The sequence below is a fragment of the Eucalyptus grandis genome, chromosome 2, assembly GCF_016545825.1.
Source record: "Eucalyptus grandis isolate ANBG69807.140 chromosome 2, ASM1654582v1, whole genome shotgun sequence".
Lineage (NCBI taxonomy): Eukaryota > Viridiplantae > Streptophyta > Magnoliopsida > Myrtales > Myrtaceae > Eucalyptus > Eucalyptus grandis.
In genome coordinates, this window is record NC_052613.1 from 42,395,954 (window position 1) to 42,419,230 (window position 23,277).

Sequence of the window (23,277 nt, forward strand, 5' to 3'; positions counted from 1 at the left end):
CAGGAGAGAGAGAGAGAGATGACGAGGCTACGGCGACGACGACACATAATCGATGGACTTGACAAGGTGGGAGGCGACGGTGGCGATCGGAGCAGCAGTAACTGGAGCGGGCTCGCGTGGAGCAAGAACCCCTTTCGATTGCCCTCGCCCTCCACCTCGATAGCAACGCACCTTTCGCTGAGCTGGCGAGTCACAAACAAGCAAAGAAAGACAAGCATAACATGGCAATCCGCGCAACATAAGGTACAAAATCGAGCGGATTCTAAAATATCCAAATAATCTAATCGAATAAAAAAATTCCAAGCACCATATCTCACTAAAATTCAAATACTTTATATAGTATGGTCTCTCCGCCTCATGTTTATCTAGAAGCGTAAACTGGCGTCTTCAATTTTGATCCTTCTAAATGGTCGACACGTAAGCAAACGGAGTGTCAAGTTTTTAGTCCCGCTCCCCGCCCACGCCCCCTTTCTTTGAACCCTCCGACATCGCTCTCAGCCCGAGAATAAGTCACGCGGCCAAGACGCCACCTTGAATCAGCCGTGGGAAAATCCGCGTCCTCGTTCCCACTCACCAATCCAATCACCTTCTTCTCGTACCTTGCCCATTAAGAAAAACCAAAAGACTCGACGTAACAAAGTAAAAAAACCCCGATTATCAATCCCAACAAGAAACATCCGAACGCCATCCGCCTTTTCTCTTCAACATCACCCTCCCAAATATTAAATTATACTCCCGTCCAGAACTCCACCGCATAATCCACTCCCACCGCCCTCTCGTGATCGTTGAAGAGGGAAACCCAAGAAAGCAAAGAAAGAAGAGCAGGAAAGAGCAGGGAAGTTCAAAGCTCGTGAGCTCCGATGGATCTCTTCACGAAGACCGGGGCCGTCAAGCTCCGGAGCCACCTCGACAAGTACCTCGTCGCCGACGACGACCGCAAGACCGCCCGCCAGAGCCGCAACGGCGCCGCCGCCCGCGCCCGCTGGTCCGTCGAGCCCGTCGAGGGCCGGGCCGACCTCGTCCGCCTCCGGAGCTGCCACGGGCGCTACCTCGCCGCCTCCGACGAGCCCTTCCTCCTCGGCATGACCGGGAAGAAGGTCCTCCAGGCCTTGCCCGGGGAGGGCCCGTCCTCCAGCTGGACCTTGGAGTGGGAGCCCATCAGGGACGGGTTCCAGGTGAAGCTGAGGAGCTGGTGCGGCAAGTACCTGCGCGCCAATGGGGGCCCGCCGCCGTGGAGGAACTCCGTCACGCACGACGACCCCCTCGCCGGGGGGACGCAGAACTGGGTGCTGTGGGACGTGGAGGCCGTCGCGGGGAGCGCGGATTGGGAGGCGCCCGATGAATACTCGTCGGCGTATTCGAGCTTCTCGTCGTCCGTCGGCGGCAGGGATGATGATGTAGCGGCGCGTTCGGAGGTTGTGTCGCCGACGGCAGTAGCGGTTGCCCCAAGCAAGATGGAGATAAAGCAGGTATGCATCTTCTTCTTCTTCTTCTTCGTCTTCTTCATGTGCCAGTTGCTTGTTCTTGAAGTTCTCATTCTACTAGTACCGATCTTGCGCAGTGATTTTTTTTTTTTTCTTTGGAAAATTATTGATCAAATAACGCGTATATATCACGCATACATTAATCGGGTTTATTTCTCCGCATCATTTGTCAAAAAAGCTTCCGGAAAATTTTAAATATTGTCACTAATCTCAAAAAAGAAAAGAAATAAATAAAGTAGACGTGGGATAGGTGAATTTTAAAGATTAAATTAAACTCACATGTAGAGGATAGAAGAATATACAAAAAGAAAATGTCAAGAAATTCTAGAATGAACGTCGACATAAAGGACAAATGTTAGGTAGACAAAGAGTTGAATCACTCCCATCACTCGAGCTTGATTATATGGCGAGTTCGAGTCTACTTGGACTAGAGAACATTTCTACGGGTCGTGGTCCCGCCAACTTAACTTTAGTAACTATCATGTTATAGCTACATGACCATACTAATGCTTATAATGAATTGCTGATGCAACCACTTGGGGGTTGCCCCAATGACTACCTAAGGAGGGAGAGGCGAGGAGTCTGATTCTCCACCTTCTCGAGGGTTGGGGTGAGGGTGTGTAAGTGAGGAAGTAAAATTTTACAAAAGTTAAAAAAAGAATTAGTAGTGTGTAAGTTCCCATGTTAGTGCGGTAATTTCACATATAATGGTTAACATTCACGTTAACGATTTTTGATTAAAATTAGCTAGATGATGACAAAATTGAAAAGTTCAACAGAATTGATGAAACTATAATAAATTTAAGGTTTTTTAGATAATTTTCCTAAGATTCTTATTTAGATTATCTAGTCGGAGATTTAATCGAAACGAAACCCGTCATATCATAAAGTGAAAAGGCGGATCAATTTCTTGAATGAGTTGAGAAGACATTGGAAACCCAAGGAAATGAAAAACGGTGTGAACGTAAGTCTGCCTTAAGTGTTCAGCGAAAGCAACCTTACAATAGTCTCACGCGGTGGACAGCTTAATCATATGAGACCCATGTCAATTCATTTGTGTAGCTGCTGGAAATTAACCAAATAGAGACATGATATGTCACGACAGAAGATAGTGTATTGATTAGCAAATGGGCACAAAGAAGCTTCCGCTCATCTTTCCTATTAACTAGGATAATTAACTCCGGAAAGATTTAAAAGTTTGTACTAACTTTATACTCTAAATAATATAATTCATGAAGCCAATACAGTATAACTTACGTACCGTACCATATAAGTTTTAGGTGAATCTGACGAGAACCCTATTGAATTAAATAGACAAGAGTTGATTTGCCACTAGGTGATATTTAGCCTAGCGATTGAGTCATCTAGATGTCGATCTTTTTCCCCTTTAAACAAGCACTCCACCAACCCACTAAGAGAAGTTCCTCTTTGTCTCTCCTCTTTGCGCCCACCTAGCATTTCTTTTTTAATCAATGAAGGGGCAAGGAGAGCCGATCACCATAGTAATGTTACAACGTAAGATTACTATGGTGATCGGCTAGAATTATAGTTCCTCAATCCACCCGTATGTACGCTAGCTCCATCGACATATTAGAAGTCAAAAAATATCTCCCTATAAAGTAACAAATATCGATGGCACTAGCCTGTAGGAAGTTTGCTTATAATATGACTTATAATATGTGACATCATGCTCACAAGAGGAAATTGTCAAAACAATTTTAAATCTATTGCACTTATATCAATTCAATCATAAACATTGCTAATTGAATTTTAAATCTTTTTGCATTTTGTTAATTGAGTTTATCCAGTTAATTTTGATCGAAAATCACTATGTATATACTAGCTATCCTTCATGACTTGACAGGAGCTGACGTAGACACTTAATAATAATTTTTTTATTTTCTTTTACTAAGAGGCGACAACAAGGGTTGTTGACTAACCCTCATTGGCTAGAAGCAAGGGCTGCAATGCCCTCGCCCGAGGCTAGTAAGGGCTGCAACGCCCACACCTTGCTCTAATTTGGCGAGGGTGTCATGGCCCTTGTGTCCTTGCCCAATGCCGGCTAAGGTTGCCCAATGGTCCTTACTAGTTCTCAATCCAAAAAAAAAAAAAAAGTGAAGAAAAAAACAAAAAAACTCAAAAAAAAAAATTAAATGTTATTTAAAAATGGTAACATTAATATCAGTTGTCTTGCGCATAAGACATACCACTCCACGTTAGTGATTTCTAACCGAAATTAACCAAATATTCTCAACTAATAAAATAAAATGTGAAAAAGTTTAGTATTTAAAGGTTTAGGATTTTTTATAATTGCCCCCCCTCGCGCACGCACCTAGTAATCCGTGATTGGACAAGAAATTGAACGACGCGCAAAGGGTAGAAAGGAAATCCTCCGTGTGTAAAGAGGCTCTTTAAAAGAGCAAAGAGGGAATACGATGACACGCCACTCCTTATTTAAAAGGTTAAGGAGCCTCTCTGTTCTCTCAGTCCACGTGCTTCCCTGATGCAACCTCCAACCACCTCTCCCCACTATATTTCAGCACCAATTGGCCGCACTGATTAAGGAGGAGGGTCTCTCTGATGAGTGGTTTCGTGAGATTTGTCAATCATGCAATGTCCAGTGAGAAAACAATTTCTTTTGTCTATATGATAATCAAACCCAACATAAGAAGGATGGCCTTGTTGTGCTTTGGAAAATAACCAATTTATTTTATTTCTGTACACTTAATAAGTGCCCTAGAACAGAATCTTCATGAAGAGAAAAGCGAAGGACGGCTGTATCCATCCATTCTTTCGCACCCACTCCTTTAGGCCGTGATGGATTCTAGGTGGAGCGCGTTTGTTATCCGTCAATTCAAAAGCATCACGGACCTGACGACGATTCTGTGAACTAGCTGGGGGGACGCTTTTTGCTAAGAAATTGTGGTTTCCAGGCAGCATGTTTGCATGCGCACCGTGTGGGAAATTGGAAAGGATCTTCTCTTTTTTCTTTTTTTCTTTTTGTCGACCAAAGGATCTTCTCTTTTTTCTTTTTTTCTTTTTGTCGACCAAAGGATCTTCTCTGTTGATGAGTATAGTACAGATGGGTAATTGGGTATGCCTTAAGCAGTTTTAGGTTCTTCTAGTCTATATTTCTGCTGCATAGTTTTGAGTAGAAGAGTTGCGTGCGGGTCTTAAGCAGAGGCTGTCGTATAAATCACTTCACTTTGATCAAAGCTAGAGGCTACATGGACTTCACTGTTGCCTCGTAGCTTAGACACCTAAGTCTGCAATTATTTGACTATGCTACATACCTGCTGTGTCGCAACTACTGAGGTTCCAATTTCTGATCTAATTAAAGCCAAAAAGAAGTAGGGTGATCCTGTGTACATAAGTCAATCGCATCGAAATGCTAAATGACCAAGACCTCGCAACAATTAATTTATATAGGCATTTAAGTATTGAGGATTGACCTAGGCGACACATGGTAGATTAGAATCGTCTATTCAGGATGTTTGATCGATTAATCTTCACGGATACATGCAAATTGTTTTGTTCACGTGCATCGGATAAGGCTCCACTCATAAGGTGATGGGTGTGGCCCTCAAAAGTTAAGATTTATACGAGCAAATAAGGCCGGTCATTTAGACCCCGGAATCCATTGAATCCAACCCGAAACACCCGTCCCCGTCAAGCAAGCTTAACTTTTGAGGTTCAGGATATTTTTCTTTTTTTTTAAAGATTCGTAGGAACGCCGTGAATCCTGGATACACGCCACCCTTCCCCCAAAAGCCAGCCTCGCCGGCCGATTCTCACTTCTAAAAAGTTAAAAAGGGATAAAAGGGAGGGGGAGATAAACCTTCCCCGGGTAGGCCCCGAATATACGCCGCTCTCTCCCGGTGGGCCCCCGGCCCCTCGCGATCACCGGCCGCGTCCAACATCTGTCTTTGACTTTTTCGGCGTGTTCGCTGACCGGCACCTTCCCCGCCCGCCCCCGCCCGCCCCCCTGCTCCTTAAATATCTACTTTATTCCTTAACTCTCGCCGGCGCAGGGTCCTGTCGCGTCACGACACATCTAACTGCTTCCCTGTCTTAACTTCTCACCACGTGAGCTCATTCAATCGCCTCTCTTTCTGTCTCTCCTCTTCCGTTTTCCGGCAGATCTCCAGCGCCGGCTTCTGCATCCTGACGGGGATGGAGTTCTTCCGCAACGCCAAGGCGGTGCGCCTCCGGAGCCGCCACGACAAGTACCTGGTGGCGGAGGAGGACGAGGAGGGCGTCACCCAGGGGCGCGACGGCTCCTCCCGGACCGCCCGGTGGTCGGTGGAGTTCGTCCTCAACTCCGACGCCGTCCTCCGCCTCAAGAGTTGCTACGGCAAGTACCTCGCCGCCTCCAACCAGCCCTTCCTCCTGGGGATGACCGGGCGCAAGGTCGTGCAGTCCCTCCCCCGCCGCCTCGACTCCTCCCTCGAGTGGGAGCCCGTCCGGGAGGGCAGCCACGTGAAGCTCCGCACCCGCTACGGCAACTTCCTCCGCGCCAACGGCGGCCTCCCGCCCTGGCGCAACTCCGTCACCCACGACGTCCCCCACCGCACCGCCTCCCAGGAGTGGATCCTCTGGGACGTCGACGTCGTCGAGATCGAGGTCCAGTCCCCCACCGCCATGCGCCCCGTCGAGCCCCTCGACCACCTCGACTCCTCCCTCGGATTCGAGCCCGCGACGTCGCCTTCGTCCTCGTCCGCGAATTCCGGGCGGTTCTCTCGGCAGGAGGTGCGTGTTCCCACTTTACATTTCTCTCTCTCTCTCTCTCTCTCTTTTCTCTCTTCATTTTAGCATCTATGAATGGTTCTTTGCGGATTTATGTTGCGCAAGTGCTTGACGAGAGATGGATTTTGGCCAATTTTGTTAATAGAAATTTTTATGGCAAGATTCGATTTTGTGGCCGAGTAATCAATCCCCTTGAAGATATGCACGCGCTGTTCGATCTGATTGATAAATTGTGCTTGTGAAGGACAGTTGCGGTGGACCTTATAAGACTTCTCCACTGGGCTGAGTTTGGCATTGATCTGTCGTTACTCGAGCGAGCCGACGTTGAGTGTGTGGAAATTGACTTTATTTTGTACTTGGATTTGCTTGTGCAGTCGAACGATTCTTATGCTGGGTCGCCCCCGAAATTGGAAGGGAGGACCGTATACTACCACATTGCTGATGAAAACGGGAAGGTCGAAGGGGAAGATATGGAAGGCTATACTTTGAACTTCAAGGGGAACAATGTGGAGGAATTGACTCACAAGTTGGAGGAGGAGACAGGGATGCAGGGCATTTTCGTGTGCTCTCGAAGCCCGTTGAATGGGAAGCTCTTCCCGCTTCGCTTGCAACTTCCCCCTAATATTTCGACTTTGCATGTCATCGTTGTGCCATCCTCCTCAATAGGTGAGATCTTTGTTTAAACTTCTTGTTTTCTTTTGCTGAGAATTATCTCTATATTTTGGAGTATATACATTGTAAGCCAGTTCTAACTCGAGTCTACTTGAGTAGTACATAATGCATTGGATGATTGGTGATTGGTCGATATTCTTCCATTTGTGATTTCTGAATCCACTTTACATTGAACTGCTGATACTTTAGCAGCATAAGACTATGATATTTTGCTACTCTTCGGCAAAGAAGGACGACATTGTCATTTTGGCCAATCATGAAAAAATGTGATCTCTCTTCATCTCAGTACTGAAAAATGTAACACTGAAGATTCCTTGAGTAAGATAAATATATGAATGAAATGTCGAAGGGCCTGAAAGGATTTAGTAGTGATGTAACAATGCATCCAATTGCTAAAGTAAACAGTACAGATGCATCCGATTTTGGAGGATGACAAGGTAATCTTACTCTAGTGAGTTCATGCTACCCCAAAGAGGAGCAGTCTCTTGGTTCTTTAATGGCTGTCTGGTGTTTAGGCGTTTAATGCAGTGGTTCTCCTGCTGTATATATCAAAACCTTTGTATGAGTAGAAAAGGCATGATGATTTTATGAGGAAAAGCTAGCATTCGCGTTAGAGAAGCAGTGAGCATCATGTAGCAGTTTGGGCTTTATATCGCTTGCATAGATTGCCTAGAATTGAGTTGCCAAGCAAACCGTTGTAGACAGGGTGAAGAACTCATAGCTCAATTCATTTGGATAGAAAAAGATTATTCAGCATTCCATCTACGATGTCAGAGAGTTCTAAAATCAGCAAGCAAAATTTTAGGAGGTTACTTGGAACTAGAAAGGAAAGCTGGGTTGAAAATGAAGCCCTCATACCATCTTGGGAATAGCCTGGCGAGCGCAAAGTTACTAAAGTCTAGGAGAGAACTCTTTTTTCTATAGACTGCAGTGGCCACAGTAATCTGAAGGGTGTACTTTGCCTTATAGACCAGTTAAGGTGGTTGTTGATCAGATGGATTGAGGACAAGAAAAGGATCAACAACTTCCTAATGTTATATCGTCAGCTGGTTACTAGCTCTATTTTTTTTCCTCTCCATTTTTTCATGCTTTCTTTGTTGTTTGCATTCGTCTATGAAACTCTCTCTCTCTCCCTCCCTCTCTCTCTCATAGTTTGCTCTGCTTTTCTTTCAATGTAACAGTGGCTGAAGACTTCATTAAGTAAGGGATTGTGAAGCAGTCATGGAGCAAGAGTATAGGGCGTACAAAAACGTTCTACAGAATTACATATTCATAAGCTTTGATTGAGTTCTGCTTTTACGCTTCCAGAGACCTCTACTTGTTAATTGTTCGTAGAGGAAGTATCGACCCAATTTTATTGCCTGAAAGCGAGAAAAGGAAGATGTCAGATGGGTGAAGTATCATAATAGCACTCTCCAGTCTCCGTCACCGGCCATGATGTCTGCAGTTTCTGTCAGCCTTGGAAGTTTATAAATGGCACTTGGAAACTTTTCTATTTAGGTTTATACCAAATTCTTTCAATTTTTGTTTGATTAAATTTATGTACGGTCCTATGGTGATGTAAGATGTTTGGCTGGATCAATTTCCATTGTATCGTCCGACCCCATTTGTACAATTCGCATGAGGTTGTTCTGTAAGTTGTTGGCACCCTGACCATTAGTGTTTGCGTTTCAGCAAACTTTCCGGCTCATACTGTTGACCGAAGGGAAATTAAGTCCCCTAACCATGTCATTCGATTGTTACTTAGCTGCATCGAAAGAGCAATTCAGCCAAAACCTCATGGAAGATGATTATTATTCAAGCATGATCTTTGGCAGTGAATATGCCCGTGTCTCATCTGTTTCTTAGCAACCGACTCCAAGAAAAAATATTAAAAGCAAGAGAGAGAAACACGATCTTTTCTTTTCTTTTCTTTTCTTTTCTTTTCTTTTTGGGTCAGAAACGCGATCTTATTTATCTGTGGAAGGCACAGGCCGATCATACTTTTGTCGACTGAGGAGGCGGCGGTCAGATTGCATAGTGGTGCGAATTGCTCTGAAGGTATGGTTGTGACTTGTTGCAGTTTTGCTCAATCTTGTTCCTGAGCTCATCCTTCTTGGCGCCAATCACTTCGTCCACCACCTTCCCGTTCTTCATCAGCAAGAATGTTGGCATCGCTTGCACCTCATATTGCCTCGCCACATTCTGCATTTCCACAACAACAACGTTCACATTATCCTGAGTACACACGATCGAAACCCGACACCATATGGGCATGCAAGTCCAACTTTATTGCAATGATCATGCGGCCCTTTCAATTCCTTGGAAGGGAAAATAACGACAACCGTACCATTAACTCATCGACGTCGATCTTGATGAAGTCGACGTCAGCGAACGTTTCTGCGAGCTCGTCGATCGTCGGCTCCATCCTGCGGCAAGGTCCGCACCACGTGGCGGTGAAGTCGATCACCATCTGTTGCCATACCAATATTTTGAAGCACAGTCAATATGAAGCAATGGAAATGATGAATGAAAAAAGAGAGCAACAGTTCAGTCATCAATGGAGCAGCATTAACCAGCTTGTTGTTCCCTTTCGACGCTTCGAAATGCTCATCCCATCGAGATTTGGAGTGAAACTCCATGACACGGCTCGCCTTCGCAGGAGCCCAGTCGTTGTGCTCATCCCATCGAGATTTGGAGTGAAACTCCATGACACGGCTCGCCTTCGCAGGAGCCCAGTCGTTGTGCTCATCCCATCGAGATTTGGAGTGAAACTCCATGACACGGCTCGCCTTCGCAGGAGCCCAGTCGTTGCAATCTCCGGAAGACACGTTCTGTCCCATCAGTTATTTCCTTTTTCCTTCTCCTTTTGTCCCTACAATACGACGGCTAATGGCTTATGCAAAAGCTAGCAAATGCTTTGGGGATTGGGAGGTGCTTTGCTTGGCTTGGATTATAAGGAATTGGTGGGGGGTTTTATACTACAATAAAGGCAGCAATGGAACCATCGTTACGCATCGGAATAGATTCTGACCACGACAGGTGGTCCAGCAACATGGTGTTTCTCCATCGAACTGACGGGCAGGACATGGGAGCATCGTTCCCTGAAAAGAAGGGAGGAAAAAAAACACCTTGTTTAAAAGGGGGCAAAGGCATATAACGCTTGCGAAAGAATTCGTTACGTGACCATTGATGGTTTTTATAATGCAAAGACAAACTGATAGCGTGTCCGTACTACGCTACTTGCTTGGTGCTTGAGAGGTTTTCGATTTGGTCAAGTTTTGTGTTCGAACCGCTTTATTATTTTTGTGTACGAACGGACGACGATGCCCCAATTCGGGTTGCTATCTTTCGCGTTGGGTGCTATACAGGTCATACAAGCTTGGATTCCCAGTCAAGCACATCTCTAATTATTTCGGTGTTTTTCCTATTGGGGCTCAAAAGAAATTTGTTAGGCACACTAGATATTCCGTGAGAACCTCATCGCAAGTGCGATCAATTTCATAATCCCTACTTCCACCATAGAATTTGGATAAATGCAAGTCTAGAAACATTCCCACCAAGTCCTTAGCTGCATTAGTTTAAAAATGGGTGAAACTAGATATACACGAGTCACACCACTTATACAACCATTTCACAGCATTTAGTAAACAAAATTGGGTACACTACCTGAGAGGTTACTTGGTACAAGTTTCAATCGGTGAAGTTATACTGATGTATAGCAAGAGTCTGACTTGAAAGTAGAATTTCCCATCCGGGACTATCACCTAATGCATGGACACAACCTTTATTTTGTGCTGTGACAATTCTCATAATGAACGGTGCACTTGAGTTTTCCACGTCAGTACTCTTGCTGGTTCTAACAAACGAGTCAGCTCCAGTTGATTAGAATTGAAACTGGTGGGACTTGATTAAGAAAGTAATGCAAATTTCAAACCTAATTAGATAAATCAAAAGTTTAAGGACTGAGATTGAAAAAATGTGTAAGTTTAGGGAGTAAAGGTGGACTTTTACCTAATGACTGATGTCTAAGAATTTCCGCAATTTAGTAATTTTCTAGAACAAATTGAGGACTTTTGATAGATGATTCATTACCTCAAGAAATATATACGAAGGTATCTTCCCTCGCCTTAATTAGAGAAAACTTCTCGAGCCACAATCTGATTGGTTGGTTATAAATATTGATGTCACTCACTTCTATCTTAAGTTTATTTATGACAATTTCAATGTTTCATAACTCATCAATGAAAAAAAGAAAAATAAGTTCGAGCATTTGACTATCGGTACGTCAATTGCCAAATATAGCCAATCACGGGGGATTTTGATTTCGATAATCTTTGGCACCAAAAAGGGGAAAAACTGTGGGCCGCTCAGGATGGCGGAAGGGTAAAGGGAATATTATGATGCCCTATCTAAATCGCAAATTAAAGCCTAACAGTCCATGCTTCCAAGTGAACAAGGAGAGCATGAGATTCTCTTCCACTAACAAATTCTTTTAATCCTATAATGAGCAATAAATCAAGATGCATCCAATTTGTAAGTGAACGGTAACGCACTCTGGTATTTTTCTGCTTTTGGCCACTCAGATTACGTGAGGCAAACGAAGTGAATGACTGCGCACGACGCAGTTGCAGCGGCACCAACGGTTCTCTTTGCCTAGGTAGAATATAATCGATCGTTTGACATACCAAAAGTGAAAGACACCGGATACGCCGTCATACGCCATTACAGAGATTCGATTGCCGACAGACGACTCTAAATCGAAGTGGGCATGGCTGTCATTTTCTTCGACAAGCGGAAAACGAAAGAATTCTGATTCTGAATCCGCCTCAAAGCTTCAGGAACACAATTTTCTGCCGAGCAGGAGTTCAACGGCCTAGCAACACCAAAGGTCGCAATCGGAAGCACCGTCAGCTCAGTGCTGTCCCTGCACTGCCCATGGCAGGAGTTGCTCCAAACTCTGCATGACAACTAGAGATCAGGGTTTGCTTGGGAAGCAGGGAGAGGCGAGGGAGGCGGGTGGGCGAGGAAAAATGGAAAAGAACTTTGAATTTATCATGAGAGGTAAACAGAGAGATACAAAATTTTCTATCTCTCCTAAGTTTTCCACCCTCGCAGACAAAGCATAAACAACGCATTAAGCTACCCTGAATTTTACCACATAATTTCGTATATCCATTCTAACTGGGAACTACTTTTCACCTGGTGCATCCCCAAATGGAAACCCTTCAAGGGCTACATCTGGAAGACTACGGCATATCTCCAAAGCACAAGGCAACAAGGACCAAACCCACCGCCCCTCTTCCCATGCACATTCTTATATGCCGCCTTCGGCATCTTAAAGCGGAAAATTATCTTCCTAAGCTTAAAAAGCCATTGCTAAACTCTTCTACAGAGATCGCCAACGAAAAGAGAAGGGACTGGTACGAATTAACTATTTAGCAATCGGCACAATTAAACCTAAAGACAAGTTTTTCTTTGGACTCCGAACGAAAGCAAAGTTCCGTTTTTCTTCTTTTCTCGTCAAAATTTAAGATATTATCGAACTTTAGAAATTTACGAGAAACCATGTGGAAGTACCCAGAATTTCGGATTCGAAAAAACTCCAATCGCGTGATCTCAAGATTTAGATCAAGGAAAAAGCAAAATGCGAAAGTCAATCCAAACATACCCTAAATTTCTACAGAATTCCACATTTGAAAAGGATGCTTCATGTTTTCCCAGAAAGCGTTCAGTCATCTAAACTCCTGGAATGAGAATAGAGTCCGGTAAGTGATATTAATCTAAGTTCCAGCTTTAAGTGCAAACCACAAGCTCAAAAGCATTGAGGTAACTTCACTTAACCATAGGCAAAACTAGTAATCCATCACCCTCTTCACCGCTGAATGTCTGCTCATGAAGCCACCCCCACATCAGCAGGGGCATGGCCGTCATGAACCGCCGGACCATGGTTGTTGTAGGAATGCACACCTCCCCTGCCACCTCTCCCTCTATTGTTGTAGTAGTTTCTAGGATAATAGTTACCGGGCTGCTCATAATAGTGGCCGCGCCCATTCTGGTAGGGCCCACCGCCCCTCCCTCCACTTCTCCCTCCTCGACCATTGGGATAACCCCGGCGACCACCATTACCTCCACCACGACCCCCTCTCTGGTTCTGGTAGTTTCTCCGAGGAATGTACTGATGATCCTTCTGCTCTCTTTCCCTTTGATTAAGCTCTTCCACCTGCGAATTTACATTTTCTTGTTGAGCTGAGGCAAACTCCGAAGGATTATCAGCTACTACGTCATCCTGCGGAAAAGGCAGAGTCACTGAGCTCATTAATCTACTGATAAAAGCAAACATAAAGATATAGTGAGAAAATCTGCAGGCACCTTATGAACATCATCAACTGCATTAGATTCGTTATCAACTTCATGTCCTTGGAAGTCAGTCCCTGCTTCCTCCTATAGAAGAAGGGAACAGTGTCAAGCAGAAAATAATCAACAACAAATAAGCATGGCTTCTCATGCAAGATATTCAGTATTATTTTCTTGTTACGCTACATCGGAGCACACTCAATTCTACTTGTTTGTTTGACATGCAAAATATCAGACAAGAACTGCAATAAAAGGCAAGCATATGTTTTTTGAAAATTAGGATGTCCTTGATGAGAGAAGGGAGCCATTGTAAAAGAAAATACGAGAGACACATTTGCTAGGTTATGATATTTGATAAATGGAGACTCAGGATAGAAAATCGAATTTGTATCCAAACATTTTGTCAACAAACAAGTTTATTGTCTCTCCAGGCTGTAAAGTGCAACTATGATCATTAAAAAGATTGATGAATGCATATCGATGACTAATTGATAAGACAAGAATTCGGCTGTTAAAAGGATTGACAAAATAAAATAGGTTTTTTCATAAAAGAGAACCTTTTGCTAATTACCATACCACAGTTCCAAAGTCTACTAAATCCTAGTTAAGAATAAGACTACATCACATAATCTCAAGCAACCTCCTCCTTTTCTCCTTAAGAAGATGCCAGTGCAATGCCTAACTACATATATAGTGCAACAATGTTGATTCACTATTCTGTTTTGTTATTCCTTTTAATAAAAGGTTAACTAAAAGTATGAATTCTAATGCCTAGAAGAACAGAAAACAGTTACCCACGCCTATCCATATCATCAAATGTGATTAAAGTAATCACATAAACAGTGCAACTGCACTGCAAGATCATATTGTTAATTCTCAAAGAACATAAAATCACTACCATATAATTAGATTGCTTAAACATCAGAAATAAAGTATCAAATTTTATACCCAAAAAAAAAAGAATCTCTTTCTTCTTCTAATGATTATTATTATTATCTTTTCCATTCTCCTTTTATATCAACTGTTACTATTATTTTGAGTATAAAGATTAAGGGAAACAACCAAAAACATGGACAGATATGCTGGACCGAAGCAGGAAGAACACATAAAATTAGATAAACATAATTCCTTTTTCTTCCAAGAAATATCAATGTATCATGAAAACAAAGAGAATCTGCACACAATAAAAGTTCAAAACAGAAGCTATCTAATGAAAAGGAAGACAGCAAAACTTTTCCTAAGAGAACTAATCATATGGAGGAGATTTCATATCCAATTTGGAGCAACCAGGAAAGGCTTTTAAATCATATACAGACAGCTTGTACATGAGGGAGTAAGTTCATAGATCTTATGAGATATTACTTGCAGCACATAACAGGATAACCTCACCTATGACTTAAAAGTAGTAAGTAACGTGTTAACATAGAATTCCAGAAACATTAACAAAATGGAAGCAAATTCAATGGAATGAACTTCAAGAAATGGTTTGTAACCTTATCCACAGTGATAAAAGACGTAATGGAAATTTGTGATTGATGCAATTAATCAGCTAAAGAAGTAAAATTAGCCAATTTCATCTATTTTTCAAACAAGATAAAACCAATAACATTGGGCATCAGACTTTACACTGCATGCACTGTAGCAAGTGCATGCGCACACATTCACATATACAATGCCCTGTCACACAAAAGAAGCCCTGTCTAATGTCAGTGCCTGCTTAAAAGTTGAATTATAAGCCCTAATTACCCCTATTCCAAAAGGAGATCATATCTTCCCAACACTTCTAATTACTCTCAAAAGCCCGTAGCACTACTTGTGGAACCTCCATATCCACGGGCTTATTTTCTCAGCAAAATGGCAATTGGCACATATAATATGCCCAGTCATTGTCTCATGAATTTCCATAACCCTACCGTGCAAAAATACGACGTCCATTTAAATGCATGTTCGTGTTAATACACACACACACACACACGTACATATAAAATGATCTTTCTTTATCCAATAGAAGGTGTATTACGTTTGCATGGTCCTTCTACAATAAAATTAGGCAAATGCTTATATAGTTTCCTATACACAATTCTGCTATTTACTTTACCAAAATCATTTTACTGGAAAATAGGAGTAGGAGAAATCATCATAAGGTAGAAGGTAGAAAGAGTGAGTAAGTCTTCAAATTGAAATGCTCGCTATTTTAAACTAACTTACACATGTCAATCAGCATGCCATTATGTGAACAACCAGGGTCCAATATCAGATCCATCATCTATCTATCTCCAAATTACTTTCACCCAACATAGAATGTCAAAAACCCTCTTTATAACGCCCATCCACTAAGGGGGAAAGAAACAGAGGGAACCTCACATGTAAATTTGTTGGAAAAGGAGCAATCCTTGATATGCATAGACTTGGATAGATGAATATTACTAAAGTAATCGACAACTTCATACGCAACACTTACGCTGACAACCTAACCTGTCAAACTCAAAATTAGTTGTTCTTTTTATCTTCTCTTGACAATCCAGCAGAAGATTCAAGAAGAAAACTCAAAAGGCATTTAGGGTTAGGTCGGAGGGTACACAACATCTACTTTGTGAATACTAGATGTCGTTTTGTCCTAAAAATACCAAGAAATTAAATACAGTCTACCATGTGCAATTCAAGAAGAAAACTCAAGGGTGTTTAGGGTTAGGCTGGAGGGTCTCTACACAACACCTACTTTGTGAATACTAGATGTTGTTTTGTCCTAAAAATACCAAGAAATTGAATATAGTCTACCATGTGCAATTTCCTCCAGCAAAGTGACTATTAACCTTTCTCTCTCTCTCGGACTACACTTTTGTTGATAACATTGACATGTAAAACACTCTTCTTCCTTCAAATCTTTTAGCTAACACACTGCAGCCCCTATCAAACTTTAAATTGAAAAGTTCAATAGCCTCTAAATTTTTCAACATGTACTTAAATTTTTATCAAAAGTCTCTCAGGATAATAACTTGATTACATGTGAATCAATTGACTGTCAACATGCAAGGGCCATTGCAACCACCAGATTCAACTACATTAGTGGTAGGGTAGAATAGCTAAAGCACTCTTGTTAAAATGTCCCTTTAGTTTTTTAGCAGAGATCAAGCATGAGGGTAATGCATTAGTATTGAAAAATTGGGATGGAAGATTGCTACAATAAAATCTAGATCATAAGAGGCATCCAAGAGCAAATACATCAAGTAATTGTCAAAAGAAATTGCCATAATAAGCAAGATTAAAGAATTTAAAGATATCACAAAGAAAACAACTTTCAAGAAACTGGAATTGAATAGAAACTCAACTCTAACTGAAACTTCAAAATTCATACCATTTAAAAACAAAATAAAAGCAAACCCACATAATCATGCAGACCATCAATGAAGCATGAACAGAAGATATGTCAACTATATTACCAGGGAGGGAAAGGGACTTAGGATGGTGTTGTAGCGGGATGAATACCGAGTACTGACCCACTAATAGGCAAAAACAGTCAAATGAAGAAGGAAAATTAAGAACAGATGATGATGGTGAGGAGAGGGAGGTAGAGAATGAGGTGTCCTGATACACATGGGAAGCGCAACTGACTAGTTGTAGCGGGATGAATACCGAGTATTGACCCACTAATAGGCAAAAACAGTCTAATGAAGAAGGAAAATTAAGAACAGATGATGATGGTGAGGAGGGGGAGGTAGAGAATGAGGTGTCCTGATACACATGCCAAACTCATTACAACAGAATCCACTCTTTTCAGGATCTATCCAAGTCCATTTCCCCCTGTTTCATTACCTTAAGATGATGCACTTGACTGCCCACTGCAATCTATAAATGTCATTAGCCTGTAATTTAGGTTGTAACGGGTAGTTACATGCAATTGATGCGTTGGTAGCCCGTAATTGATGCAATAGACATCAATCTCTGTAGGTTAGTTCCCTATCTTTAAAAAGATTTTTAAAAAATGGTCAATTTACACCATTTTGCCTACCAACCAACAGAGATAGGCGTCTTCTATTGTAGTTGCAGCAAAAGCTTGAGTATTCTCCAAAACAATTATTTACTGGAACTAGCACCAGGATTTATTAAATGATGACAGGACACTGGAACTACAGGATAAAGATTCAATTGCAGAGACACATGCCACACAAAAATAAAAGGACAGGTGACAATGGAAAAGGAAGGAATAGATTCACAAGTCTTCTAAAGGATGGATAACAGACTATCAGACAAAGCATTGCAGTAACGGATCATATCGACAAGTCGCAAAATGCATACAAGAAAAATCTGAACTTCTCAGAACTATCAAGTAGAGAAAAAATAATAAATCCAAAACAAGAATTAAAGAGACCAAACCTCCTCCCAAAGTAAAATATATAACACGCCAAGAACTACGCAAGGAACAATGCACACACCTATGAAACAGAATAAGGATGCTTAACAACATCACAGCCATAGTATGTAGAAGAGATGCACAAACCAGATTACAGATAATGCATCATGCATCTCATACAGAGAAAATCACAGTAAAGTAAACAGAACGCAAAAAGAATACAATGAGGAGCCTCAGGGTTTAGCAATCTTCAAAACATCGGAGAACATCACAGCCGCAGTGTATATATCAGATAACAAGTAATACGCCAATCATCGCATAAGGCAAAGTCCAGTAGAAGCAAAACTATATGCAAATATGCACCATTTTGTTTTACCTCCTGCTGAACACATAACATATAACATGCCTTGATTTTAACAGCAAGTATACATTTACCTTCTGCTCGTACTGAGGCTCTTCACTTTCTACCTGGACAGGCACTGTGACTGGGACCTGAAAAGGCACATAATTCCCAGAAGCAGCAGCAGCAGCCATATCGACCGGAGCTTTCATCTCCGGCGTCGTCGTGAAGTAATCGGATGCCATTATCTTATTCAACCGCTCCCTCAATGACGCATCTGCGATTCAAACTTCACTGCTAAGATACCCAAAACCAAAAAAAAAAAAAACGCAACAAAATCATGATCAAAGACGCAATCGGGCAAAAAAGATGTACAAGTAACAGAAGAGTCGGGCTCGATCGGCTCGTCGGAATTGGCGATCCATTGTGTGGCGTGGTGAAGACACTTCTGCAGAGCGTTCTTGTGCGACAAGCTGGAGTCGGCAGGCCTCGAGATCAAGAGGCTGCTCAACGTCGCAATCAAGTCCAGGTCCCGCTCCTTCAACAGATCGGTGGCCTCGTCCGTCACGTAGTCGTAAGTCAAGCAGCAACCGCGCTCGTGCGTCCTCGTCAGCATCGTGGAAGTGTAATCGCTCTGAGAGCTGACCGCGAACATCGAGCCAAAGTAGAGAAGCTTCAGCACATCCTTCACGACGGCATCGCCGCCGTCCCCCGCCTCCTGCTCCTCCTGCTGCTGCGGCTGCTTCTCGGCGGCGTCGGCGGCGGCGGCGGCGGCGTCATCGTCGCGGGGGAGGCGCCGGGCGGCGAGGGAGAGCTCCTCCTGGACGGCGAAGGAGAGCTGGGGGCGGAGCTTCTCGAGCTCGTCGATGGAGGCGAGGACGGAGGGCTTGGAGCGGAGGACGTCCTCCTGCTCCTTGTTGATGGGCTTTCCCTGGGCCATGGACTCCTCCATCTGATGGATGCGGTTGAGCTTCTTGCGGAGGGCGCGGAGGCGCTTGTTGATGAGGCTGACGACGGGGCCGTCGGTCGCTTCGGAGGGAGGGACGGGCGACGCCATCGCGCGGTGGTCCGGCGAGAGGGGGAGGAGGTTAGGGTTTTAGGGCGGCGGCGGCGGCGGCGGGGCGGCCACCGAGAGCGGCGGACGATTCGGGTGTATGGAGGGGAGGGGGAGGAGGAGGAGGAGGAGGAGGAGTGCGAGACAGTGGTTGAGGAGGGGTTTTTATGTATTTCCGGCTCCTGCCACTCCGGTCTTCGAGATTTATCTCTTTATAATTCATTTACTTTTTAGACTTTCATTTTATCTAGTCGCAAACTAGGTAATTCCAATATATATAAATGGAGATGAATTTAGAAAAATCTAAAATCTTCGCTTTATGGCAGAACAAATTATTATAACGGAAAATTGTCATTATGTAGTGAGAAACAAATAAAGTTTCCTGATCATGTTAATTATATGTTATTCATTTTTTTTAAAGTCTAGTAAAAGAAGATTCTCAGACAAAGTGTTTTAAAAATATAATAAAAGGCAAAGATACGTAAAACCAGAACAATTGCAAGCAAGTATAGTTAATATTACGCTCTAATAATTATTCCAACCTAATTGCATGTTATATTGTCGTGGATTATAAATAATTGTTTGCTATGTAATATGGTTATAACATATAGTATTTACAATATAATTAATCAAACTATTAAACGGGTTTATAATTGATATGATTAATTATCATGTACGGTAATAAAATGCATTATGGGAATTTCGGTGTTGTCTTCTTATTCAATTGCAAGATAGCTTGAAAACTGAAAAATCAAAAGATACCGCTTCCATATTTATTAATAACGTGAAACCCTATGTTAGCGAAAAGAAGAAAAAAATCACTATCCTCTTATTTTAAAGAGACGGAAATGATTTTACAATATAACAAAAGGCAGAGGGCGGTTTTGAATTGCCGGTAAGACTGCATGGATTATGAGAACTATAAAAGAACAAAGCAGGATGCATTTTCCAAAATGAAAGAAGGATCGAGGAATTCCACAAGAACAAAGTCAAATATGAACAATCTCCATGAAGATTGCTTTGCGCTGCCGGGACTCGACCGGGTTTGTGTCGCGATTTGAGTCTAATTATGAACCTTATTCGATACAAAGTACATCCACAACAGCCTGCATGAATCGGGTTTTAAAGACTTTCGAGGGAGTTCTGTCCATCAAGGTCAGTCTCAAATGAGAGAGACTTCTGGCTTGCTCATCCATCACTTTCTTCCTTCAGTTCTTGGTCACATCCACCATCCGGACCTGATATTCTTTGCTTATTATGCAAGTGCTCTGCTCCTGCACAACTTAATCTTGGGTGGTGTCTGGTTGCTAAACGACTTGGATTTATGAATTCAGGGCACAGAAAGGCATATGCAGCTAAATGACTTGGATTCTCCGAAAGTGACAGTAAAACCATAAACATCTGCTGACCAAAAAGACGAATAGTTCGCCGGAACAATCCCATTTTTCTTTTCATAATCAATGTGAGCTTATGTTCAGACTAGACCCTCTGCCATAACGAAGCTCGACATCAACCTCCCATGCGAACTAGAACTGAGCCAAAATCATTTTCCAACGACATAAGCTGGTTGGGTGCAGAGTCACACCACCTTGTTACATGCTGCAGATACACGATCAATCGCAATATCTCAAGCCATATATAATTAGAGATAACACTGTACATCAAAAGATTAAAGAGGAAATTTTTTATCTGCTATGACGAACTTTAACTTCCGTATAATTTAAGCTGCATAAAGTTAATAAACTGAAGACTTTGGAGCCCCGTACGAGCATGAGAAGCATTTATGCACAATACATAGTGATACATGATTTCATTATAATCCAAATCTGGCCTGTGCCAAGTGAACTGCTCCTCTTGAAGTTAAACATTTCATGAAGCATAAGATAGGTCTAGTTTATACGAAGTCTTCCTTACATGCAACTTGGCAGCATCAGAATCAATTGCAAGTAAAGAGTTCAGTAAATCTACCAAATACATAGGTAAATGGACTATGTCCTGTTCAACGTTCAAGAGCTTCGATAGTAACAACACTGTTTCCCCCTATAAACTGCAGCATCAATGGGGAGATTGTCGGTGCTGGCAAAATAGCGAGGATCAAAATCAAACCTGTGATTAAATGAGTATGAACCTGCCACCATCCCTATGTCAGTCTTGTCATTCCCACTTAACTTCCACAGTGTTATCTACCACTAAATTAATGAATTGATCCAACCACGGAATGTTCCAACAACCATCTTGTTTGCATTAAGGCTGACTGTAGAGAAAAGAACAGTTACTTCTACTTTCTTATTGATATCTAAATGAATCAAATCAAGCCATGAAAAAGGATCCATAGTCTCCCATCAATAAATTTTCTTAAGTAAGCGGCCATATGTACCAAACGTTCCGACCAAAAAAGAATCCAAACACGTGGTTGTTGAACGGGTGATCACAACGTAACAGTTCAAACTGATCTCCAAATGCACACCAGACTCTCAGCCAATTTTCATCTATCCACAGAGATAGTTCAACATTCCAACACATGCTGTAGATGAAACACATGCACGTACCAACAAACCTCAGACACCGAATCAGTTACACGGTAAAAAGTCAGGCAATCAAGGCAAATTACTCTTTGGAGTTCGCATCTGAAGAACAAAACTATACAGATCAAAACCACAACTTCTTTTCACAAGCAAGATCAACATTAACGAAACAAGATGCAGTAAATGCCAAGCCGATCGATAAGCATCAAGAACATCAAGCTAATATGCATTATACAAAGTGGTGCAAACAGCTCATTCGCCCCAGTAGAATCTCATAAGCAAATCCGACAGGCTACATGTAATTCATACCATGCAACATTGGAGTTCGATAATTCTTTATCAGTGAACTATTACGAGATGCAAGGCAACTGAATTGATATGCCACATTGGATAATTCCATTCATAACATCAAACATCGCGTCATTAGCCACAGAAGAATTAAAGGCAACAAGCAAGGTACTCTGTCCCAATCACATAGAACATATGACTTCCAAATTCCCCGATGTTCACGCTGAGGTCTAGTTCTGAAATTGGCTATACAGCTAAATTGAGATCATTACACACAATATAACTCAATGAAACCACTTCTGACGGACAACAACGATTACTAGGACTTAAAACGCCACAGAAATTGCAAAAAGGAAAAAAGTAGCTCACGAGTTGACCTGCTAATTTTCCTAGCCATTTCATTGGCAATAAGCCTAATAAAGGCGAATTAATAGCTTGGAACGAAGGTTCCAATAGTTTTTGGACAACTGCAAAATATTTATTTAATACTTAAATTTACTTTTTGGTGCAATCGAGCTTCTAAACAATACATTTCTTTTCATGAATTGGTCTGTTATCAGAACCCTGGACCATGTCCTTGATTAGTAAAACCAATCATAGTAAGTTGTCATACTTAGTGAATCTTAGGTAACTGAATCAGGCTATTTATCAAAACTGCAGAAGAATACTGTCATTTTAGAGCATGGCTACTTGAAATTCCAATATCTTAACAGACAACTCAACTGTCTGGTGAAAATTGTACAGCGGAGGTGATTATTGGCCCAAATGAAGCTCTATTCATGGACAAAATAACAAATGGCTTGGACAGTTCAATGGTCTCTGAGATTGTTTCTTCTCTTCAGCAACTAGCACATTTAACATGTGCCACTCTACTGGTTTCGCTTCTTCAGCCTGTGCCAGAAAGATTTGATCTTTTTGATGACCTTATTCTGATGGCTGAAGGGAAAACTGTGTACCAAGGCCCTCATGACCGAGCTCTGAAGTTTTTTGAGAATTGTGAATCCAGGTGTCCTGAAACACTGAACAGATTGTGCACTGCAAGTTTGCTTCCTTTATTGACCATTTGTTACATTGCCTATTGACATGCAGGTGCGGGTCATATCAAGAAAAGACCGAGCACATTATTAGCAGCATCCAGGGCTACCGTCAACATGTTATGTAAAAAGTTTGAGGAATCTTATTGTGGGACAAAGCTAGATCTGGACCTTTCAGACACATTAGATAGGTCCAAAAGCTACAAAAATGCTCTTTCTTTTAATGTGTACTCTCTGTCTAGATGGGAACTCCTTAAAGCATGCTGGAGAGAGAACTTCTTCTCATGAAAACAAATTTTTTGATCTATGTTTTCGAATCAGTACAGATCAAAATAAGCTCTCATCCATCTCTAGCAGCTTTTTTGATGTATATCTCTTTCCACGTCCATGCCTATGATAGGGTAATATCTAATCTCCCTAATTCCAAAAATATAAAGGATTTTTAGA

The 23,277-nt window shown here is 42.2% G+C and overlaps 3 protein-coding genes across 4 annotated transcripts; 1 reads left to right on the forward strand and 2 right to left on the reverse strand.

The window, feature by feature from the left end:
- The first annotated feature begins 578 nt into the window (after positions 1-578).
- LOC104432948 lies at positions 579-8,575 on the forward strand. The gene is made up of 4 exons (XM_010045548.3): positions 579-1,469; positions 5,625-6,233; positions 6,605-6,896; positions 8,084-8,575. The coding sequence occupies exons 1-4, from the start codon at positions 861-863 to the stop codon at positions 8,104-8,106; spliced, it is 1,533 nt and encodes a 510-aa protein (XP_010043850.2). The 5' UTR covers positions 579-860; the 3' UTR covers positions 8,107-8,575.
- A 104-nt stretch (positions 8,576-8,679) lies between these two features.
- LOC104432949 (thioredoxin H2) lies at positions 8,680-9,844 on the reverse strand. 2 transcript variants are annotated; one of them, XM_039307290.1, is made up of 4 exons: positions 9,645-9,844; positions 9,458-9,575; positions 9,232-9,354; positions 8,680-9,086 (listed from the first exon to the last, which is right to left on the reverse strand). In XM_039307290.1, the coding sequence occupies exons 1-4, from the start codon at positions 9,722-9,724 to the stop codon at positions 8,910-8,912; spliced, it is 498 nt and encodes a 165-aa protein (XP_039163224.1). In that variant the 5' UTR covers positions 9,725-9,844; the 3' UTR covers positions 8,680-8,909. The 2 variants fall into 2 exon arrangements, with proteins under 2 accessions (XP_039163224.1, XP_010043851.2); XM_010045549.3 differs by having other exon boundaries at positions 9,458-9,843.
- A 2,630-nt stretch (positions 9,845-12,474) lies between these two features.
- On the reverse strand, positions 12,475-19,150 carry LOC104432951. Its single transcript, XM_010045551.3, has 4 exons — positions 18,305-19,150; positions 18,025-18,206; positions 13,254-13,325; positions 12,475-13,170 (listed from the first exon to the last, which is right to left on the reverse strand). The coding sequence occupies exons 1-4, from the start codon at positions 18,984-18,986 to the stop codon at positions 12,775-12,777; spliced, it is 1,332 nt and encodes a 443-aa protein (XP_010043853.2). The 5' UTR covers positions 18,987-19,150; the 3' UTR covers positions 12,475-12,774.
- Positions 19,151-23,277: the final 4,127 nt, after the last annotated feature.